General features: G+C 43.0%; 1 protein-coding gene across 8 annotated transcripts; it reads left to right on the plus strand.

Moving 5' to 3' along the window:
- Positions 1-5,318: 5,318 nt before the first annotated feature.
- On the plus strand, positions 5,319-20,011 carry CCNE2 (cyclin E2). 8 transcript variants are annotated; one of them, XM_064588106.1, is made up of 12 exons: positions 5,319-5,596; positions 7,801-7,840; positions 7,935-8,031; positions 8,115-8,168; positions 9,088-9,239; positions 10,110-10,245; positions 12,640-12,786; positions 14,589-14,684; positions 16,497-16,631; positions 18,431-18,542; positions 19,365-19,522; positions 19,871-20,011. In XM_064588106.1, exons 2-12 carry the CDS (start codon positions 7,827-7,829, stop codon positions 19,982-19,984), a joined length of 1,215 nt encoding a protein of 404 aa, XP_064444176.1. In that variant the 5' UTR covers positions 5,319-5,596; positions 7,801-7,826; the 3' UTR covers positions 19,985-20,011. The 8 variants fall into 8 exon arrangements, with proteins under 8 accessions (XP_064444176.1, XP_064444179.1, XP_064444173.1 ...); XM_064588109.1 differs by having other exon boundaries at positions 7,938-8,031; XM_064588103.1 differs by lacking the exon at positions 5,319-5,596 and adding an exon at positions 6,394-6,633.
- The last annotated feature ends 517 nt before the right edge of the window (positions 20,012-20,528 follow it).

Raw genomic sequence — 20,528 nt, forward strand, 5'->3', positions numbered from 1 at the left:
CTCCCCACCCCCTACAGCTTAATAGTCCCCTCTATCATATTACTTTTTTCTTTTCTCTACTGCTTAATGATAGTTATTTGTTACACGTTGATCCTGTCCCCCTACCCCAATAGATATATAGTAAGCTCTTGCAGATAGGGGCCATTTCTTGTTAACTGTCATATCCCCTGCTGTTAACAAGAACAGTGCCTAGCCCAGAGCAGGCTGATCCACCCTGCATCTACCTGCCAACCTCAGCCTCTACCTGGAGCTTCTGGATTTCCAACACTGCCCTGTTTATCCCTGTTCTTTCTCCTTGTGGAGTTACCACAAACCCTTCAGGAGCTGGACCGGCCATTTCTAAGGGGCTCTAGCTCCCACACGTTAAGATGCCTTTCTTCTCAAGTGCACCCCCCACCCCAGCCCCCAGGGTGGCTGAAGGCAGCTCCCACAGAGCCAGGCTCTCTCCGCCTAGACTCCTCGGCGCTTCTGGAATCCCAGATGCCAGAAACAGCTTGCCTCTAGAGGGCAGCACTCAGCCATGACCCTGCTGAGTCCTCCAACATGCCCCCTGCAAAGGGAGTGGTCCCTGGAGTCTGGTTTAGGAGGGCTGGCCAGATGGGCACACTTCCGCTGCCCCCTCCATTCATTCCACAAAGGGGACTACGGTTGGCCAGGCACGTGGGTGTCAGTTCCTGCCCCCAAGGAGCTCCTGCATGGGGGAAAGGAGGAAGTGGGAAGAAAGGAGTGTAAAGAGCCCCGCCTCAGAGCAGGACAGCTTTCTGGAGGAGGTGGTGTTTGAGTGGTAATGGAGCCGTGGGAATTAGTTGAGGGAAGGCAGCAGAGGGAGGAATGAGAAGTGTAAGTACAAAGGTCCAGTTGAGAAGGGCAGGGGGTGTGTAGAACAGCCCTGCAGTTGGACTTCCCAGGTGCAAGAGGCTTTGTGTGTTACGGGCTCTGGCCTTTACCCCAAGGCAATCGATAGCAGGGCGGCGGCGGTGGTGTGGGCAATTCTGCGCTTGAGAAAGAGCTTTGGGGGTGCCTGGGTGGCTGGGTGGGTTAAGCGTCTGCCTTCGGCTCAGGTTGTGATCCCAGGGTCCTGGGATCAAGCCCTGAGTGGGGCTCCCCGCTCAGCGGGGAGTCTGCTTCTCCCTCTCCATCTGCCTCTCCCCCAGCTGATGCTCTCTAGCTCTCTCTCTCTAATAAATAAAACCTTAAAAAGCAAAAGAAAGAGAGCTTTGGCAATACATTGGAAAGCCGATCAGAAAGGGCAACACGTGTCAAGAGAACCAGCTGGGAGCTCACTGTACCGAGGAGAGATTGGGAGTCCTACTGAACTAAGGCGGAGGAAAAAAGAGGATTGATTTGGAAATGACCCGGTGGTAACTGGAAACAGCACAGCACAGGAGTGCTGGAGTCAGACTCCCCCGTGGGTCCTGGGCAAACTACATCTGTGTCTCACCTGTGAAGCGGGGATGACAATAATAGCACCTGCCTCATAGTGTTGGTGGAGGACGGCAAGGAGTTAATACGATGGAAAAGCTTAGAGTAGAGCTTAGCACCTCACCCTGCTCGGGAAGTACTAGTTATAATTACGAGGCTCAGAAAAAAGAAGAAAGGCATAACTAAGACGACACCTGCAGTTCTCAGTGTGTGGTCTGGGAATCTTTGGGGTCCCAAAGGCCCTTTCAGGGAGACCACGAGGTCAAAACTGTTTTCACGGTGTCAACGTTTGCTATGCTGATGCAGAAGGCAGCGGTGGTGAAACTGCTGGCTAAAATCAAGACAGTGGTGCCCAGCTACGCCAGCAGTCATCCTACCAGCACTCGCCACTACAAAAAAAAGAAAAAAAATAGGTTTACTGGAAAATGTCCTTGATGAGACAATAAAAGGAATAGTCTAATGGGCAATTCAGTATTAAAATGTGAAAGGATTTTTTTTCTGTTGATGAGTTTTGGCTACGATGGATAATAAACAAGTTTAATGGTAAATGGTAAAAAATGTTTTATTCCTCTCTTCATATGAGATGTACTGGTTGTCATTTAGCCATATTCATTTTTGCTTAACTTCAAATCAGCTCTATGACAAAAAAAAAGTATTAAAAATACCCTGGCCAAGGCTAGAACAATTTGAGCAACAAGATAAAGTACTACTGAATTATACTTCAAAATACACAACCAAAACAAGAAAGTATAAATATCCATGAGTGCATACTGATATAAATAAATCACTGAATGAGTTAATAAATGGGAGAGAGACAAATCTAGCAGAATTCCAAATAAATGACATAGATATTGTGTCTTAAAGGCAGGGGCATGGCTCCCCACTCCTTCCCTGTGGGCTGCATACAGTGACTTCTTTCCAAGCAGTAGAGTATTTGAGGGTGGGGATGGAGGAAGTGACTCTTACAATGTCAAAGCCTGACAAACACTACTATGTGATCAAGGTCAACATCAACAGTCATAAACCATGATGATAGTATGTACTCTTGATATGATAAAAATGGCACTTTGCCTCTGTGATATTCTTCCTCCAAACCTATAACCTCAGTTTAACCATTAGAAAAACATAAGACAAATCCCACTAGAAAGGCATACTACAGGGGCACCTGGGTGGCTCAGTGATTTCAGTGGCTGCCTTCAGCTCAAGTCATGGTCCTGGGTTTGAGCCCCACATTGGGCTCCCTCTGCCCTCCCCCCCCACTTCTCTCTCAAACAAAATTTAAAAATAAAAAAAAGAAAGAAAAAAGAAAGAAAGGCATCCTACAAAATACTTGGCCAGCACTCCTCAAAACTGTCAAGGACATAAAAAAATAAGGAAAATCTGAGAAACTGTCACAGCCAAGAGGAACCTCGAGACATGAGTTCTAAATGCGATGGATTTGGATCCAGCAGCAATAAGAAGACATTAGGGTAAAACTGATGAAATCTGAATAAAGCATGGGCTTTAGTTAATAATGCATTGACATTGATTCATATGGTAATAAATGTGACAGACTAATGTGTCAATAATAGGAAAAACTGTGTGAGGTGGTCAGGGAGGGTGAAGGAATATATAGAGCTTTGTTCTACCCTCTCAATTTTTCTCTAAATCTAAAAACTTCTAAAAAATAGAATTAATTTGGGGTGCCTGGTGGCTCAGTCGTTAAGCATCTGCCTTCAGCTCAGGTCATGATTCCAGGACCCTGGGATTGAGCCCCGCATTGGGCTCCCTGCTCAGTGGGAAGCCTGCTTCTCCCTCTCCTGCTCCCCCTGCTTGTGTTCCCTCTCTCGCTGTTTCTCTGTCAAATAAATAAAATCTTTAAAAAAATAGAATTAATTTTTAAAAAACTTATTAATTGGTGACTAATTCTACCATCCCTAGTCTTAGAATTAAAGTTCTATAATGGGATATCCTATGCATAATTCAATTCAGTATTTACCAAGATCCTACTTTGTAGGCCTCTGAACTGCTGGGTACCGATTATAAAAAGATGAACAAAACAAGATCCAAGGCCTAGTTGGAGATAAAAGACATTTTAATAGGTAATTATTGTACTGTGAGGTGTGCAGAACTGAAGAGCACAGAGAAAGGGGTTAGGAAGTTTTCGCAGAGGAGGCATAGAGAGGAAAAGGTACAAAAGTAAGAAAGAAGTGGGCTGGGCCTGACTTTTTTTAAACCTGTTCCTCTAAAAATCTTTTCTCCCTGCCTTTTTTTTCCCTGAAAATAAAAGCACTGTAGAGGCCAATACTTTAACATGGTGTTTAACTTTGCATGAACACTGGGGGAAAATATACTTTAGAAAATGCCAAAATTTCTAAAATTACTACAAGCATGAAAGAATATATATTTCAAAGTAAGTGAATTTTTCAAAGATTCATTTATTTGAGAGAGAGAGAGCACGACCGAGACGGGGAGAAAGAGAAAGAATCTCAAGCCAACTCCATGCTGAGCACAGAGCACAACTCCGGTCTGGATCTCACAACCCTGAGATCACACAAAATAAGTGAATTTTAAAACTGGTATCAGTGGGAAATGAGGAGGCTAAAATATGAAACAAAGATAACATATTGAAAGTTGATGTCTAGGGGCACCTGGCTGGCTCAGCGGTAAGAGCCTGTGACTCTTGATCTTGGGGGGGAGGGGTCATGAGTTCAAGCCCCATGTTGGGTGCAGAGATTAAATTTAAAAATTTTTTAAAACTTAAAAAAAAATGTCTAAAGTAAGTATCCAAAAGATTACATGAACAAAATTCTGAGAAACAGCAATTTCGTAATTCAGCTTTCTGTTTTATTGCAGATCTTTCAAACAACTCAATTTCTATGGGTGTAAACTAGTAAGGGGGTGGACAGAGGAGCAAAGAGCATCTGCTCTGTGACAGGTACATACATAAGAGAGGGTCTCTATATACATTATCAAATGTAATCTTTAGAAAGAGCCTTGAAATGAGTGTCTTCTACGTTTTCTGAAGAAAACCCATGCTCAGAGGAATTCAGTAGCTTGCAGCAGAGCAGGATTGGAACCTGGGTCCATCTGAGAGTAAACCCATGTCCTTTTCAGTCCCACTTAACCACTGGCCAGCTACCGTAATATGGAGAATTCACCCTGTTGGTTCCAGACAAAGCAGTCTTGAGATCGCTTCCGAGTTCTCCCTTACTATGATTGCACTGTATTCACTTCATAGTCAAGGGCACTGACCAAAGAACATTTCTAATTACATGTCTTGTTTACAAGTAATTTATTAATTAGCCCAGTGGTGGGCATACAATACATACATACTCCAAGATTAATCCTACAGATGTTCATCGACATACCTAGTTTTCAATATATTTTCATAATCACAGTCGCTCATTTGGGCCACCAGTTTTGCGTACGTCAAGGGAACATACGCTTGTTGGAAGACCTCCCTTTTCTTACCATCATGCTGTTAGATCTCTAAGCTTTACCCGCACGTGTTTTGAGGTGACTGCAAACGGAGGCAACTCCTCCCGGAACGAGAGCGCCAGCATAAGCATTATAATGGTATCGAGCTTCTTGGGACTGAAGATTCAGGGCCTCTCCTGATTCTACGTCGCCGGAGGCAAGGCTCTTACTATTTCCTCCTGCGTTAATACCGGGGGAAGACAATTACTTTGCCGGCGTCACGAGCCTGTCGTCAGAGTCAGAATCCAAAGAGGGAAAGTGAAAAAGAGCTGGCCTTGAGAGTCCCAACCCCGAAGAGCAGTGGTTATTTCTAGGCTCCTAGGGCCGCACGAAGCGTGAGGCACAAAAGGCGCGGGGCGGGGTCCCGGGTCGGTCCCGGCCGCCGCCGCCGCCGCCGCCGCCTGGTGCATCTCGGGAAAGGCTCCCGCCCGGGCCGCGCCGCCGCGCCAGCTCGAGCGCCTTCGTCTCCCCGGCCCTACCCCGGCGGCTCGCGCCGGGCCGGGGCAGAGCGCCGAAGCCGGCCAGCCCGCGGCCGGCCCGAGCTGCCGCGAGTTCCCGGGAGCCTGCTCTCGGCTGCTGCACCGCGGGGGTCTTTGTTCCCGTAGGCGTCTCAGCCCCACCGCTCCCGCCGCAAAACCTGTTAGCGGAGTAGCAACAGCCTGTCCTACTTGGAGATGTCCAGTCTGGGGCGCGCTGGAGAGGGGCGGTAATAGAGGTAGCGAGGGTACCCCTATGTTTAGCTAGCGGGCGGAAAGAGAAGGAAACGCGTCGGGCCCGCCTCCTGCTATTATAGCTCGGAGGCGGGCGGCTCCCTCCTGCGCGGGCAACTCGCGCGGGCTCCGCAGGGCGCGCTGGCGGCAGCGGGGCGGGGCGCGGCCGGTCGGCCGGCCCGGGCCCTGCACGTGGTGGGGGCAGTTCTCCCGGCCCGACCCGGGAGGGCCGCCGCTCTCAGGGGAAGGCCGAATGCTGCCCCCCGCCCCGCTCTTGAGAGACGTTTTACTCCTGGGGGGCCCCGGAACTGCCCGTCCGGAGGACAGGAAGGGAGGGTGCGGCCTGGCGCGAGCGTTTTCTGCGCGCGGGGACTTCGGAGTGGGAAGCCCCCGGGCAGGGGAAAGGCGGCGGGGTGCGGAGAGACCCCCCCCCCCCCCCGTGGGAGGTAACCCGGTCGGCGGAGCGGGGAGCGGGAAAAGAAGGTTGACACGAACCTCCGTCAGCGGGCTGGAGCAAAGTGCAAGACAGGCATCCCAGAGAATGGCTGCCCTGAGGTGCCACGGCCGGCCCCGGTGGTCGCAGACCCGACGGGTGGCGCGCGGGGACACACGTGGCCCGCGGCGCGCCGGGCTCTGTTTACATTCTGCAGCAGCTCCACGTTGTGCTGCCGTCCTCGCCTCCCATTGGCCAGCTCGCCAGCCAAAGCGGCGCTCCTCCCGCGGGGGCGGGCCCTGCTGGTCCCGGCGTCTTTTCCGAAGGAACCGGGTTCCTTGAGGCCTTAGCGGGACAGCCACGGTGCGCCGCAGGATGGCCAGTTCCCGACTACTCTATGCTCGCCCGTGCCGCCTCCACCTGGCCGTAGGCCGGGACTGGGGCGCGGTCTGACACGGACGGGATCCGGGAGTTGAGGGCGGGAGGGAACTGGAAAGCACTGGGGGGAGATGCGGAAGCAGAGCGGCGGGGAGCCAGACCTCGGAGGAGGAGCCTCTGAGAGACTCCCTCCCGCCTCCGGGCCGCGCAGGCAGGTGAAGTGGAGAACAGGTGAACGCGGACTGAGGGCCTGGACGAGCGGACCCCGGGCCCTCGGGGTGGGCGGGCGCGGACTGAGCAGGGCGCGGCGCGCGGGCCTGCCGGGCGGGCGCGCGGGAGAGGGGAGCGCGCAGTCTGGAGGTGTCAGTCTGCGGCGCATGCGTGCGGGGCGGGCCTGGCCCGGCCTATATATTGGGTTGGCGCCGGCGCCAGCTGAGAGCGGAGCGGTAGCGGGTCTAGCGGTGAGGAGGTGCTGGGCGTAGGGCGGAGTGCGGGAGGAAAGAAAGCCCCCGGGGCCGATTCTTCCCGCGGGCGGGAGCCTAAGAGAGGAAAAATGGGAAGGCTGAGAAACAGGCGGCTGGGGGGGATGGCTCCCCGCTTTGCGTCCCTGTCAGGATCTTTGGCAGGGGGCCGGGGAAGCGGCGCGGGTGGAGGGCTGCCCCGAAGGGGGAGGCCACGGAAAATGCCCTCATTCTAGGGGTTTTCTCTCCCACCCTCGTTAGGGGAGCTCTCCCGCGGGAGAGAGGATAGGGGTCTGGGTTCTCTTCACGGGGAGAAGAGCTCCCTGATCAACCCAGTTCCCCCTTTCTTTAACTCCCTTTCCTTTCACTCCCACCCCCCATCTGGAGTCGGGGTCCTGGTGCCCCTTCAAGCGACAGGCAGGGCCGGGGGGCTGGGAAGGAGGGAAAGGAGACTGAAGGACGTGACACAAGTCTCCGTTCCCTCCGCCCCCTGCTTCCCCGCCACCGCCGCTCTCCAAATTGGCGCGGAACCGGCTTCTCCACGGCGTTTCGCCTCCACAACCCCCTCTCTCACCGCGGCTCGTCCAGGATGGAAGGGGGGCCGTGGGGGCGCTGCCCAAGCCCCCCTCGGGGTTCCGGGAGAGAGGATGGAGGGTGCAGAAAAGACCCATTTGGGGGAGAGCTGCCTCGTTGCTGGGGGTGCTTTGTAAATTCTTGAAGACCCTCGCGTCCCGGCTGTACATTCAGTTGAGGAGACGCAGGCATGGGTCCAAAATTAATACCGTGAGACAACCATTGTGCATAAGACAGCATGGTAAATGGCCCAGGCCATCTCCTGAGGGACTGAGCCGTAACGCCTGCAAGAGCGTCTGATTAGCACTTGGGAGAATTGGGGTGACAATATATTTGACTCTCGTTTTTCCTCTCTCCCCTCCAGAGATTTCACACACCTGGAAGAAGAGAATGTCAAGACGCAGGTAACATTATTTGTCTTGTAGATACGTTTAAAAGTTAGCTACTGTGCTTAAAACTCATGACTTACTAAACTTTCTTTAAAAAAATTCACCGTAGTAGTCGTTTACAAGCTAAGCAACAGCCCCAGCCCAGCCAGACGGATTCCCCCCAAGAAACCCAGATAATTCAGGCCAAGAAGAGAAAAACAGCTCAGGTGAGTTAAGGGAAGAGAGAGAGGAGACAGAAGAAATTCTTTGCTGGGACTTCAGTTTAACAATGGTCTTTTTTATTTTCTAGGATGTCAAAAAAAGGAAAGAGGAGGTCACCAAGAAACATCAGTATGAGATTAGGGTAATGCAGAACTGGGCTGGGTGGGCTTTGGGGAAACGAATGCAGGACAAATAATAGAATTGTGTTATTACTATGCAATAGAAAGATACCTCTGACACTTTTACTTTGAATGCCCCTAGAGGTCAGCAGGAAGGTGCATATCGTTGGGTGGTTTTTATGTGCCCGAATCCTACTACAGCTGCAGAATTTGAGGCAGCTGGTTCCTCTTTGTAAATCCCTCCCTCTTGGAGTCGCCTGGTGCACCAGGGCCCGCCTAATCTGTCCGATGTACTGCTCTTTGTTCCCTCTCTGACTATAGTGGAGGGTCCTAATAGCTGTTCCTTGGGGCATAAATAGGATGTGAAGTCACTGACAGACTGGCACCCAGCCCTTTGCTACCTATTCTCCCTGTGTGTGGTACAGAGAATACTAGAGACAATGGTTCTCTTTGAAACATTGGTTGGGGAAAGGGTCCTTTAAAAAATATTTAAGTAACTGACTTCAGTTGATTCCATTTTTAAGGTTTTGCCTTATAGTATTCTGAAGTATGGAAGCAGGCTTCACTGGGGTGGGGGGGAGCTTTTTATAAAACAAGGTGCCCTTGACACTATTGTAAACAGGGAGAATTTCAGTTTTATAATCTTGAAAGTGATTACTGTTTGACTACAGATGCATTTTGTTATCACTCCCTTCCCCCAATACCTAATGTATTTCCAGAATTGTATTTTGTTCTCTAAAACATCCCACCTGTTATATTTAAAGATCGCTATGAACTATATGTCTTATTTCTAAAATATGAATGTCAACTGGATTGTCGGCAGTGGTTAACGATGGTGTTTGGGGAAAACTATAGACTGTTTAAAGATACTAGCTTCCATTTATGAAAGATCCAAGACAAAAGCTGATTTTCTTTTGCACAAATTTTTGTTTTAAATAACAGAATTGTTGGCCACCTGTATTATCTGGGGGGATCAGTCCTTGTATTATCATTGAAACACCCCACAAAGAAATAGGAACAAGTGACTTCTCCAGATTTACAAATTACAGATTTAAAAATCTTTTTATTAATCCTTCACCTTTGCCTGATTTAAGGTAAGAAAATTTTTTGTAATTTGGTATCAAAGATTTAAATTGTACTAACTTATTACACTATTTTGAGTCCTATTTTACCTTCATTATAATGTAGAAAAACATCCAAAAATTGCTTTACTAATATTTATGCATGTATTGAGAATGGTGATGTTTGCAAAGGATATATGGGTATTTAAAATAGATTTTTTATGAAGTAATTTTCATTTACTTGCTGAATACTGTAAGCCTCATTAGAGGCTTTTTAAATGAGGTTTAAATAATTTTTCTAAATTAAGACGGAAGCACTGTAACATGTACGACATTTTCATTTGATAGATCAACCCTATTTCTTACCAAGCTTAGGAAGATCTATACTCAATTCTTTTTTCTAGTTAATATGACTAAGAGGTACAGCTTATACAAAACATGTAGTATAGTATATTTGGCTCTAATACACACATTAATGGGCAGACACTTAAACTCACCATCCCTCCCCTTCACTATACTCTGTCCCAGCTACCACCACTTTAGGTGAGTCTATTATTGATCTATCTGGAGATGACTGGAACTTGTCTGTACTGGGATTATATGCTTAAATATTTAAATTCTCAGTGTTGCTCCTGAGAAAATATTGTTCTCTTAAATGGGAGGCTTTTATAAATGGGGAAAGCACTCCTGAAAGCCATAATCTAAGTTCTTGCTGTACATTTTCAGGCTTCTGCTTTTTTATGCTAAAGAGATGGTTTCTAAAAGTTAAAGTAGCAATTTTTTCCTAACTTAAAGAGCTTCTCCTTCCAAGTTCTAATTGTATTTCAATGCCTGAAGTTTATTCTTTGTAAAACAGCTTGAATATTATGTAGGTCACATATTCTTTTCTCCTCCTTTCTATAGTTGGGGATGTTCAAAGGATGTTTGGCTAAACATGCTAAAAAAAGAGACCAGATATGTTCATGACAAACATTTTGAAGTTCTGCATTCTGACTTGGAACCACAGATGAGGTCAATACTTTTAGACTGGCTTTTAGAGGTATGTTTCATCAATACAAATTTCCTTTGTCTCTGTATAATGGAAGAGTATTTAGATGTACATGTGCTTTCCATGTGCCCTTGGTATATTATTCATTTCCAGCAGCCATCTTTTTGGGGGTACATACTGCAGTTGATGGTACCAAAATGGAAAATGTCTGCTTTGTGAGAATAAAATAACACAGCCACTGCATCCCATACAATCCAAACCTAATTCAGAATTCCGGTATCTGTGGGTATTGCTGTGTACCAGGCACTGGGTACTGAGAATGATCAAGATGAACAGTATATATAATTGACAAGGTTTTGAATTCTGCTATGCCAAGTGAAGAACCAGGACTAGGCTTCAGGGCCCTCAGAAGTCCTTTTCTGCATCATCAAAATCAAATTATGATTTAGAATCCTGAGAAAAAAATTCTAGGTCCTAAATGATAAGGAGGCTTTGAATATCCAGAGGTGCTAAGCCCCCTAGGCTTCATGTAGTTTCCCTTTATTACATACCTTTATTCCTTTTCGAAATACACTGTACCGTTAATCTAAGGTAGTAACCGTGATCTCCAAGTCTCTAAAGATCTATGCCAGAATGTTCTCTTGTTTAGGCCCATTCCTTTTTTCCGGATAATAATTCCAAGAGTCTCTAAAATTATTGGGATAATGATTACTTGTGTAAATGAGACTGATTTTCCTCCAGCCCTTGGATATTTGCTCTGTAGTTTCCCTGTGTTTGATAGGGATGATGTTCTCTAAGGGAGAAACACTATAGGCTTTTTGGTGGAATAATACATGGCAGAGTAGATCTCAGAAGCTATCAGAAAAGTTTTTAAGACTATAAAACACTGTCCTTTTGAGTAAGGTTATCATTTCTTATTCTGACTAGAAGGGAAGATATTTCAATCATGTGGGTACAAGAAGGTAACTTCTGGAGTGCCTAGTGATCATGGAAGCAACCTAATAAACACAATTATGTAGAATTTTTTTCCTTTTTATGTTACACTGACTTTTTCTCCAGTAGTTGTCCATCAAATTTATTGCTATTTTCCCTTAAATACGATTATATGCAAAACTGTATAGAATATAATAAATCCAGCAGTGTTAAACTCTAGTTTTTCCTAGTATATTCTTTTAGTCTAGGAATGCAAAGATGGTTCAACATTACCTTAACAGTTTAAAGGAGAAATATCATAAAGTCTCAATAGATGTGAAAGACATTTTTTGAAATTCAGTTTCCATTCATTTCAAAATATGTAGGAAACTAAGATTTCCTTAACACATTGTTTATTAGAAACTCATGTATTTCCATCTCTGTTTTCCTCATCCTCAAAGTGGGGATTAAGTTGCTACCTCCTAGAGTTCAGAATTTAAAGCTTTCCCTGTAATAAGTATGGAATGACAGATACTGTTTATTATTAATAGTAAAACTTAGGGACATTCCCATTACAGTCAGAAACAAGGGATGAGATCAAGACTATCTCATCACCAATGTTGTTCATTCAGTTTTCTTCTATAAAAATTCTCAGCCAATGCAGTAAAACATGAAAAAAAAAATGAAGTTAAACATTGAAAGGAACATTACCATTTTGGTTTTTGTTTTGTTTTATTTATTTATTTATTTATTTATTTATTTATTTATTTATTTATTTATTTGAGAGAGAGAATGAGATAGATAGCATGAGAGGAGGGAGGTTCAGAGAAGCAGACTCCCTGCCGAGCAGGGAGCCCGATGCGGGACTCGATCCTGGGACTCCAGGATCATGACCTGAGCCAAAGGCAGTCGCTTAACCAACTGAGCCACCCAGGCACCCTGAAAGGAACATTACCATTTTGTAGTTAAATGTCCACCTAGAACAGTGAAGAGAATCATTTGGAGCTATTAGAATTAAAAATATAAACTAAGCATGAAAACTTAACCATTTACCAGCAATAAACAATTAGGGAATTAATGGAAAAAAGTTCTCACTCGTAGTATAAATGTATCTGGGAATAAATTAAGTCCATGTGAAAAAAAAGAGTAGGGACGACTGGGTGGCTCAGTCGGTTAAGCATCTGCCTTCAGCTCAGGTCATGATCCCAGGCTCCTGGGATGAGTCCCACGTCGGGCTCTCTGCTCAGCAGGGAGCTTGCTGCTCCCTCTGCCTGTGTGTGCTCTCTGACATATAAATAAATAAAAGCTTTAAAAATAAATAAAAACTAGAAAGCATAAATGAGGATGGTAATAGACTCTTTTATCCTATATCCTAGTACATGTTAATATCTGCCCCCCCCCCCCCAATCTTAGCTTTGGTATCCTAAAAAGCAAAGTTGGTCTTAAAAGTATTCTAAAGACTGGTATTTTAGGAGAGAACTTTCTAATCTGGAGAAATGCACTGAATATTTAAATGTTTGGATTCTTCTCTAGGTATGTGAAGTATACACACTTCATAGAGAAACATTTTACCTTGCGCAAGACTTTTTTGATAGATTTATGTTGACACAAAAGGATATAAATAAAAATATGCTTCAACTCATTGGAATTACCTCATTATTCATCGCTTCCAAACTTGAGGTAAGTTCTCAAGGTTTATCCATAGATCGATTTACCTCACTTTTTTAAATCAACACATTAATAATCCCAGCAAATACAGCTTTTAAAATTAACTCTACAAGAAAGATGAGTGGGTGGTTTTTCCCCCTGGAACATTTTCTGAATATTGATTTGGATGGATAAATATAGTTCCCTTTGTTAGTATCTGAGCCTATTATAAGCATCTGGTTTAGGTTCTGGAAACATCTAGGTGAAATATCATATGGTTCATTCTGCCAGACAAAATATACCAGTGTGGTCCCTATACATAAGTATGGCACTTGGATTCAACAGAATGGTCTTTGAAAACTAACCAATCAAATGAAATAAATACTATTCTGGGTTAAAATAATGGTCTATATCTATATACTGAATGGTCTATATTCTGTATCTGGGTGGTGGTGCCAGGATAGAAGGCAACTCTTTTCTTGCCTGAGGTTTTCTTTCACACAATTTCAATCTATTTTTCTTAAACAGTATATTTTGGATATCATACTTTCTTCTGAAATCATTTTGAGGGTAGGAGAGGGACTGTGAATCATGCCTTCATTTGAGTGTATATTTAAATATACATTTTTGAGCATTAAGAGCTATCTCCCAATTCTGCCAAATTTGGTGAATATTTAAAAAAAAAAATTTTTTTTTTTTTATTATTAGAGAGAGAGTACAAGCAGGGGGAGCAGCAGAGGGAGAAGGAGAAGCAGGCTCCCCGCTGAGCAGGGAGCCCGATGTGGGGTTCGATCCTAGGACCCCGGGATCATGACCTGAGCCGAAGGCAGACGCTTAACCGTCTGAGCCACCCAGGCACCCTGGTGAATATTTTTGTATTCAGTCTATCCTTACCTGGAGTCATACTGTGTGTTTCAGGTATCTTTCTAGACTGAAATCTTGATTTTTAGCCTGTTCTCATCTGTAGCAGGCCTCTCTTCTACTCCGATCATTCTGTCTCTTCTCTGGGCTGTTAAGACAGACCTGTCAGCCAAACTGCCGAATGTATTTGATTTACCATACTTTTTATAGTAAAGGAACTGTTTTCAGTAGTTTCTAGACCTTATTTTAAAATAGTGTCTTGGGGGCGCCTGGGTGGCTCAGTTGGTTAAGCGACTGCCTTCGGCTCAGGTCATGATCCTGGAGTCCCGGGATCGAGTCCCACGTCAGGCTCCCTGCTCAGCGGGGTGTCTGCTTCTCCCTCTGACCCTCTTCCCTCTCGTGCTCTCTGTCTCTCATTCTCTCTCTCAAATAAATAAATAAAAATCTTTAAAAAATAAAAAAAAGTAAAATAAAATAGTGTCTTGTTTTGGTCTGGCCAATATACTAAGTAATTTTAAAACAAGTTTGGCTTTTTATTTTTTAACAAGTATTTTAAGATATTCTAGTTTATTTTTTTATTACGATTTTATTTATTTGACAGAGAGATAGTACAAGTAGGCAGAGGGAGAGAGAGAAGCAGGCTCTCTGCTGAGCAGGGAGTCGGACGTGGGGCTTGATCCCAGGACCCCAGGATCATGACCTGAGCTGAAGGCAGCCGCTTAACCAACTGACCCACCCAGGCACCCCATTCTAGTTGTTTATTAACTGGAATTCAAGATCAAGTCTATGAAAATGAGTCTCAGGGCAGTTGGCTAATTTGGACTCCTGTATCCTTGAAAAATATCCTGTTACTAAGACATAAGACACATAATCACTTCATGAAGCTGTCCTTAAAAATGAAGATTGTATGTGGTTTCTGTATAACTTGTTTTAATCTCAACTGTGCTTAATTTTTTTTTTAATCCATTTTAAAGGAAATATATGCTCCTAAGCTCCAAGAATTTGCTTATGTCACTGATGGTGCCTGCAGTGAAGAGGATATTTTAAGAATGGAACTTATTATATTAAAGGTAATAAATTTATTATGTCTAGTTCCAATTTAGTAACTTAGTGATTACTACTGAATCTGAATGACCACAATGTAAACAGTCAAAACAGGTTTCATTAAGCATTAGGATCCAGTTCAAAGAGGTTAATGCATCAAAATACTGCCAATGGTATGGATGGAGGGGAATTTAACCTGCAGACTCTTCTTTTTCTGTCTTTGAAGTTTTCTATATTGAGAATATATTACTTTCTTAATTTTAAAGTGATTAAGGAGGGCACCTGGGTGGCTCACTCATTAAGTGTCTGCCTTCGGCTCAGGTCATGATCCCAGGGTCCTGGGATCGAGCCCCGCATCGGGCTACCTGCTCGGCGGGAAGCCTGCTTCTCCCTCTCTCTGTCAAATAAATAAATAAAATCTTAAAAAAAAAAAAGTGATTAAGGACGCTTTGAAAAGTATAATTAGCATAGCATGTGTATATATAAATGAATTCCAACAATGACTCTCAAATCTTAGTTCTGATACTCCCCTTCTTCCAACAGATGAGAATTATTTCATTGCCTTTTTTTTCTTTCTATATGCAAAAAAGGCTATTAACAGAAGCATGGATAAGAGAAGCATAAAGGTGTTTAATCAGGCTCTGAATTAGAGTAAAGGCTGAATGTTAGCTACTAGAAAGTATGTTATTTGAACACCATGAGTTTTTTTTTTTTTTTTAAAGATTTTATTTATTTATTTGAGAGAGAATGAGAGAGAGCACATGAGAGGGGGGAGGGTCAGAGGGAGAAGCAGACTCCCTGCCAAGCAGGGAGCCCGATGCGGGACTCGATCCAGGGACTCCAGGATCATGACCTGAGCCGAAGGCAGTCGCTTAACCAACTGAGCCACCCAGGCGCCCATCACCATGAGTTTTTATATAGGACACACAAGAAAACAAGGACTTTTTATAGATTTATCTAAACTACATGTATTACAGATTACAATCTATAAACGTTCATATTCATAACTCTGTTAAATTTCAAGTGCCCAGAAAGATCTCATTCTAATAATCATTCAAATTCAGGCTTGAAGCACAGCATAAGGGGTATGTAAAGAGGAGATGGAATTTTCTGGAACACTGTTCTCACCTATTTTAGACTGCTTGTAAATGGTAAAGTCCCAGGGCTTCATGGAGGAGAGGGTATCATGAATCAGGATTTGTCTTTTTTGTTCTGAACTTTTAAATTTGATGAGAAGAAAAAGTATAGAATGAGTTCTTGAGGAAGATCTGAATGGAATTAGCTTTGGTCATTGAATACAATTTTACAAAGGCAGTTTCAGCAAATAGATGTGGAAGACCAGGGGCTGCAAGAAATGAGAAAAGGAATGCATACTAGGCTTAATGAGCTTTCTAAATAAAGACTAGAGAATAATAAAGGGGCCTATATTAATAGACTGTGAAATACAAGCACCTTTACATTGTGAAGTATCTCTAAATATTTTTAATAAACATAAGGGTCAGAATAAAATTCCTAGGAAGAGGGGTGCCTGGGTGGCTCAGTCGTTAAGCGTCTGCCTTCGGCTCAGGTCACGATCCCAGGGTCCTGGGATCGAGCCCCGCATCAGGCTCCCTGCTTGGCGGGAGGCCTGCTTCTCCCTCTCCCACTCCCCCTGCTGTGTTCCTTCTCTCGCTGTCTCTGTCAAATAAATAATCTTAAAAAAAAAAAAAAAAAAAAAAATTCCTAGAAGAAATAAACCTAAAGCAGAAAGCTTTTAAATGACTATTTAGTAAAGTAGCTATGTATAACAGTGTATATATATCTACATTTATTAACAGGTATTTTAATTCCATTAACAGGCTTTAAAATGGGAACTCTGTCCTATAACAGTCATCTCCTGGCTAAATCTCTTCCTTCAAGTTGATGCTCTTAAAGATGCTCCTAAAGTTCTTCTACCTCAGTATTCTCAGGAAAAGTTCATTCAAATAGCTCAGGTATTTTCATTGACTATATGCTAATGTTGTTTATTATAGCTGTTTAGTGCATTTATAGTCTTAAGCTATACAACAAAAAGCATAATTAAATTCACTGCTTAGTTGACGAGAAAACTGCTGATGCATAAAATTCTGTTCCCAATATTTATGTTGCTTAATAATTTTAGAAGACTTTTTAAATTTTGAGTTCAAATGTATCATGAATACTTTTCATTCTTTGAGTCTAAAATAGAGTTAAATACCTTTTTGATATATAAAATGGAAAAAGGTATTTAGCCAGTTGTCTTTAGTACGGTATGAAATTATATGATTATCGGGCGCCTGGGTGGCTCAGTTGGTTAAGCGACTGCCTTCGGCTCGGGTCATGATCCTGGAGTCCCGGGATCGAGTCCCGCATCGGGCTCCCTGCTTGGCAGGGAGTCTGCTTCTCCCTCTGACCCTCCTCCCTTCTCATGCTCTCTGTCTCTCATTCTGTCTCTCTCTCAAATAAATAAAATCTTTAGAATAAGATAATCATATAATTTTTTTTATTTGAATACACAGGGTACCTATTTTGTACATTAGAATTAAGATTACCTTAGTTATTTTTTAAAAATTAGGTTCAAATTACGCTTTCCTAGGCCAGCATAACAAATGTTCTTTCCTGCCTGCTTCTTGTAAGTATCTTAAAGACTACTGTAACTGCCATATATAAGTGAGGAAAATCTATGTTCTAATTCTGTGTAGGATATGAAAAGCTTACATATGAAACTGAAGGAACTACGGTATATTGGGATGGGTTTTAAATAACCTAGGTTGAAATTCAGTTGTATTTTAAATCTAGTCAACACATTATGAAACTAAAACTGAATTACCAGTAAAATCTTAGAATTGGCTCATTTTATAAAACTTTCTAATGAAGACGTTTTTTTTCCTGTCAATTCCCAGCATTCCAAATTATCTTAGGTAGCTATACCCTTTTTGTAGAGAACAAACATTTGATAAGCTGGTAATTACTGTGTCTACATTGTTTATTTCTAAGTCTTCTTATGTTTCTATCTTCTGGACCAATGTGAGCAAACATAATTTTATTTCACTGGACAGGTATCACCTTAGGTCTCTGAAATCTAGCCCTTTTACACCATTCTGCTCTTTGTGCAGCTCTTCATACCTGGATTATAGATCTGCCTTTTAATCTGTTTAGACTACAGTGAAGCAGATACACAGAAGGGAACATGTTTCTAAAGGATCATTCTTAAAATGTATCTTTCCTGATTTAAAATCCTCCAGTAATTTCAGTAATCAGAACTAAAATTCTTAATGACACTTTATGATCTAACCTAGGCTAATCTATGATCTTATCTGTCCCTCTCCAGCTACTGTCCGTCTGTCCGTCCCCCCCCCCCCATAAATAAGGAATGAAGGAATTCCTTTGTTCTGAACTAGGAGTTCCAAGGGAAAGGAATACCTTCTCATTTATCTTTGCAAATGCTGTTCCCTATACGTAGAATACTCTACACCTCCCTATTTTCCTAGCTACCTTATCTTTTAAGATTTAAGCAGCACAAGTCTTCCCCACTCTGGATGAGGTGCCCTTCCTACTACTATACATCACACCGCGTCCTAACAGTCATTGTCTATTCACTTCCTAACTCAAGCCACCACTCTCAAGGAAATTATCTTTGGATCCCTGTAGTTTTAGCAATTCTTAACATATGGGTCCACATAAGTACTCTAAAATGGTAGGTGACTGATCTTTAGTAGCAACATGTATCACTCATCCTTTCTCTTATGTGTACTTTTGCTTTTTCCTTTGCTAGCTTTTAGATCTGTGTATTCTAGCCATCGATTCATTAGAGTTCCAGTACAGAATATTGGCTGCCGCTGCCTTGTGCCATTTTACCTCTATTGAAGTGGTTAAGAAAGCCTCAGGTAAAGCACTGTATTTTGTTATCTTCTTACATGTTCACTTTTAAAGGTACTTTTATCAACTTTAGCTTCCTATTAAAATGGAAGAAAATTAGTTTAGCCACTACCTTCCCTTTTGGTTAGAAGTATTTTCTAATCTTCAGTATAAACAAAAAAATGTCAAATGGAATTTATATCCATTTGAAGTTAGTCAACATGGATATAGCTCTGCTTTAAGAGTTCTTTGGGTTTTGATAATTTGTTTCATATGTAGAAGGTATTGGTTAAGAAGCTCTAAAGTCTTGGGGCACCTGGGTGGCTCAGTTGGTTAAACGTCCAACTCTCGGTTTTGGCTCAGGTAATATCTCACATCCTTGGGATGAAGTCCTGTTTCCGGCTCTGCACTCAGCAGGGAGTCTGTTCCTCTACCCCTCCCCTTTGCTCATGTGCTCTCTCTCAAATGAATAAATCCTTTAAAAAGGGGGGGGGCACTCTAATTTTCTCCCTCAAAACGGTCATGTAAATCAGGGCGTCTGGGTGGCTCAATCTGTTAAGCGTCTGACTCTTGATTTCAGCTCAGGTCAGGATCTTGGGTGGTGGGGATCAAGCCCCATGTTGGGCTCTGCACTCAGCATGGAGTCTGCTTATTCCTCTCCCTCTGCTCTTCCCCGGGCTATCACGTGCACTCTAATAAATAAATTAAAATAAAATAAAGACCAAAAACAACAACAACAAAAAAGGCCAAAATCAAGTTCCAATAAGTTAAAGCAGATTAGCATTCTCAAACTATGTTGAAAGACAGTTTCTGACAGAACCTTCACATTTTCCTAATTTTCCTCTGTCTAGGTTTGGAATGGGACAACATTTCTGAATGTGTAGACTGGATGGTGCCTTTTGTCAGTGTAGTAAAAAGTACTAGTCCTGTGAAGCTGAAAATTTTTAAGAAGATTTCTATGGAAGATAGACACAATATCCAGACACATACAAATTATCTGGCTATGCTGGTATGTTTCTTGTGGGGCTTTTTGGTTTTTTATCTAGTAAGTCACTGAAACTGATAGTAAGGATACTAGAAATACTTCAGGGCAGTGATTTAAGCTACTGGGGGTAGAAAGTTCTAATGGGCACACTAACGTCACAGCAAGATTTGTGGAGTGTCTCAAGATCAATGCCAGTAGTCCAGGTAAGTTTTAGGCAGTTCAAAATGTGACTAGTCATGCTTGCAAAGACAGAGACCACTACATGAGGCCTAAGTAGTCTCAAATTAATACCCAAAAAATCTGGTTCGACGTTAACTTGGTCAGTGCTTTATCTTACCTGTTAATCTCCGCATGATTTCTTCACACCTATAGGATGAAGTAAATTACGTAAACACCTTCAGAAAGGAGGGACAGCTGTCACCAGTGTGTAGTGGAGGCATTATGACACCACCGAAGAGCACTGAGAAACCACCAGGAAAACACTGAAGAAGTTAACTAAGCAAACAAGCTGGAATTGACTGAGTATTGGGTAGAATTTCATAGAACTGAACTACTAAAGTTTTCAGAAAAGTAGTGCTATGACTGTCCTGGCCAATTCAGAAGTTTCACTGCCATTCTTTGAATTTAAAAAAAACTACTTAAAATTGGCATTAAGGAAGAAATTCCTAGGTTAGCTGTTTAAACAGCAGGATTGTTTACAAAGATGACTTCATTCCCAACGTGACTGGATAGAAGCCAGCCACAATTTATGCCGTAACAATTTTTTTTGATCCAGTGTTACTATGTTTATCTTGATAAACTAAGAATTTTATCATTGGCGTTTTAGACTAGATTAAGTACTACCTTAAAGGGGACATTCAGTAATACAATACTTTGAATCTAGTTTTTAGATTCTCAAAATTCATATTCTTGATTAGTGCAATTTGGTTTTTGAAAATAAAATTTAAACTTGTTTACAAAATGTTTAGTTTTATAATAAGGTGACTAATTTATCGCTGCTGTAGCAAGCTATTATAAAACTTGAATTTTT

Source organism: Mirounga angustirostris, unplaced genomic scaffold, assembly GCF_029215605.1.
Source record: "Mirounga angustirostris isolate CCGP_5_RB_7025 unplaced genomic scaffold, mMirAng1.0.hap1 SCAF_4, whole genome shotgun sequence".
Classification (NCBI taxonomy): domain Eukaryota; kingdom Metazoa; phylum Chordata; class Mammalia; order Carnivora; family Phocidae; genus Mirounga; species Mirounga angustirostris.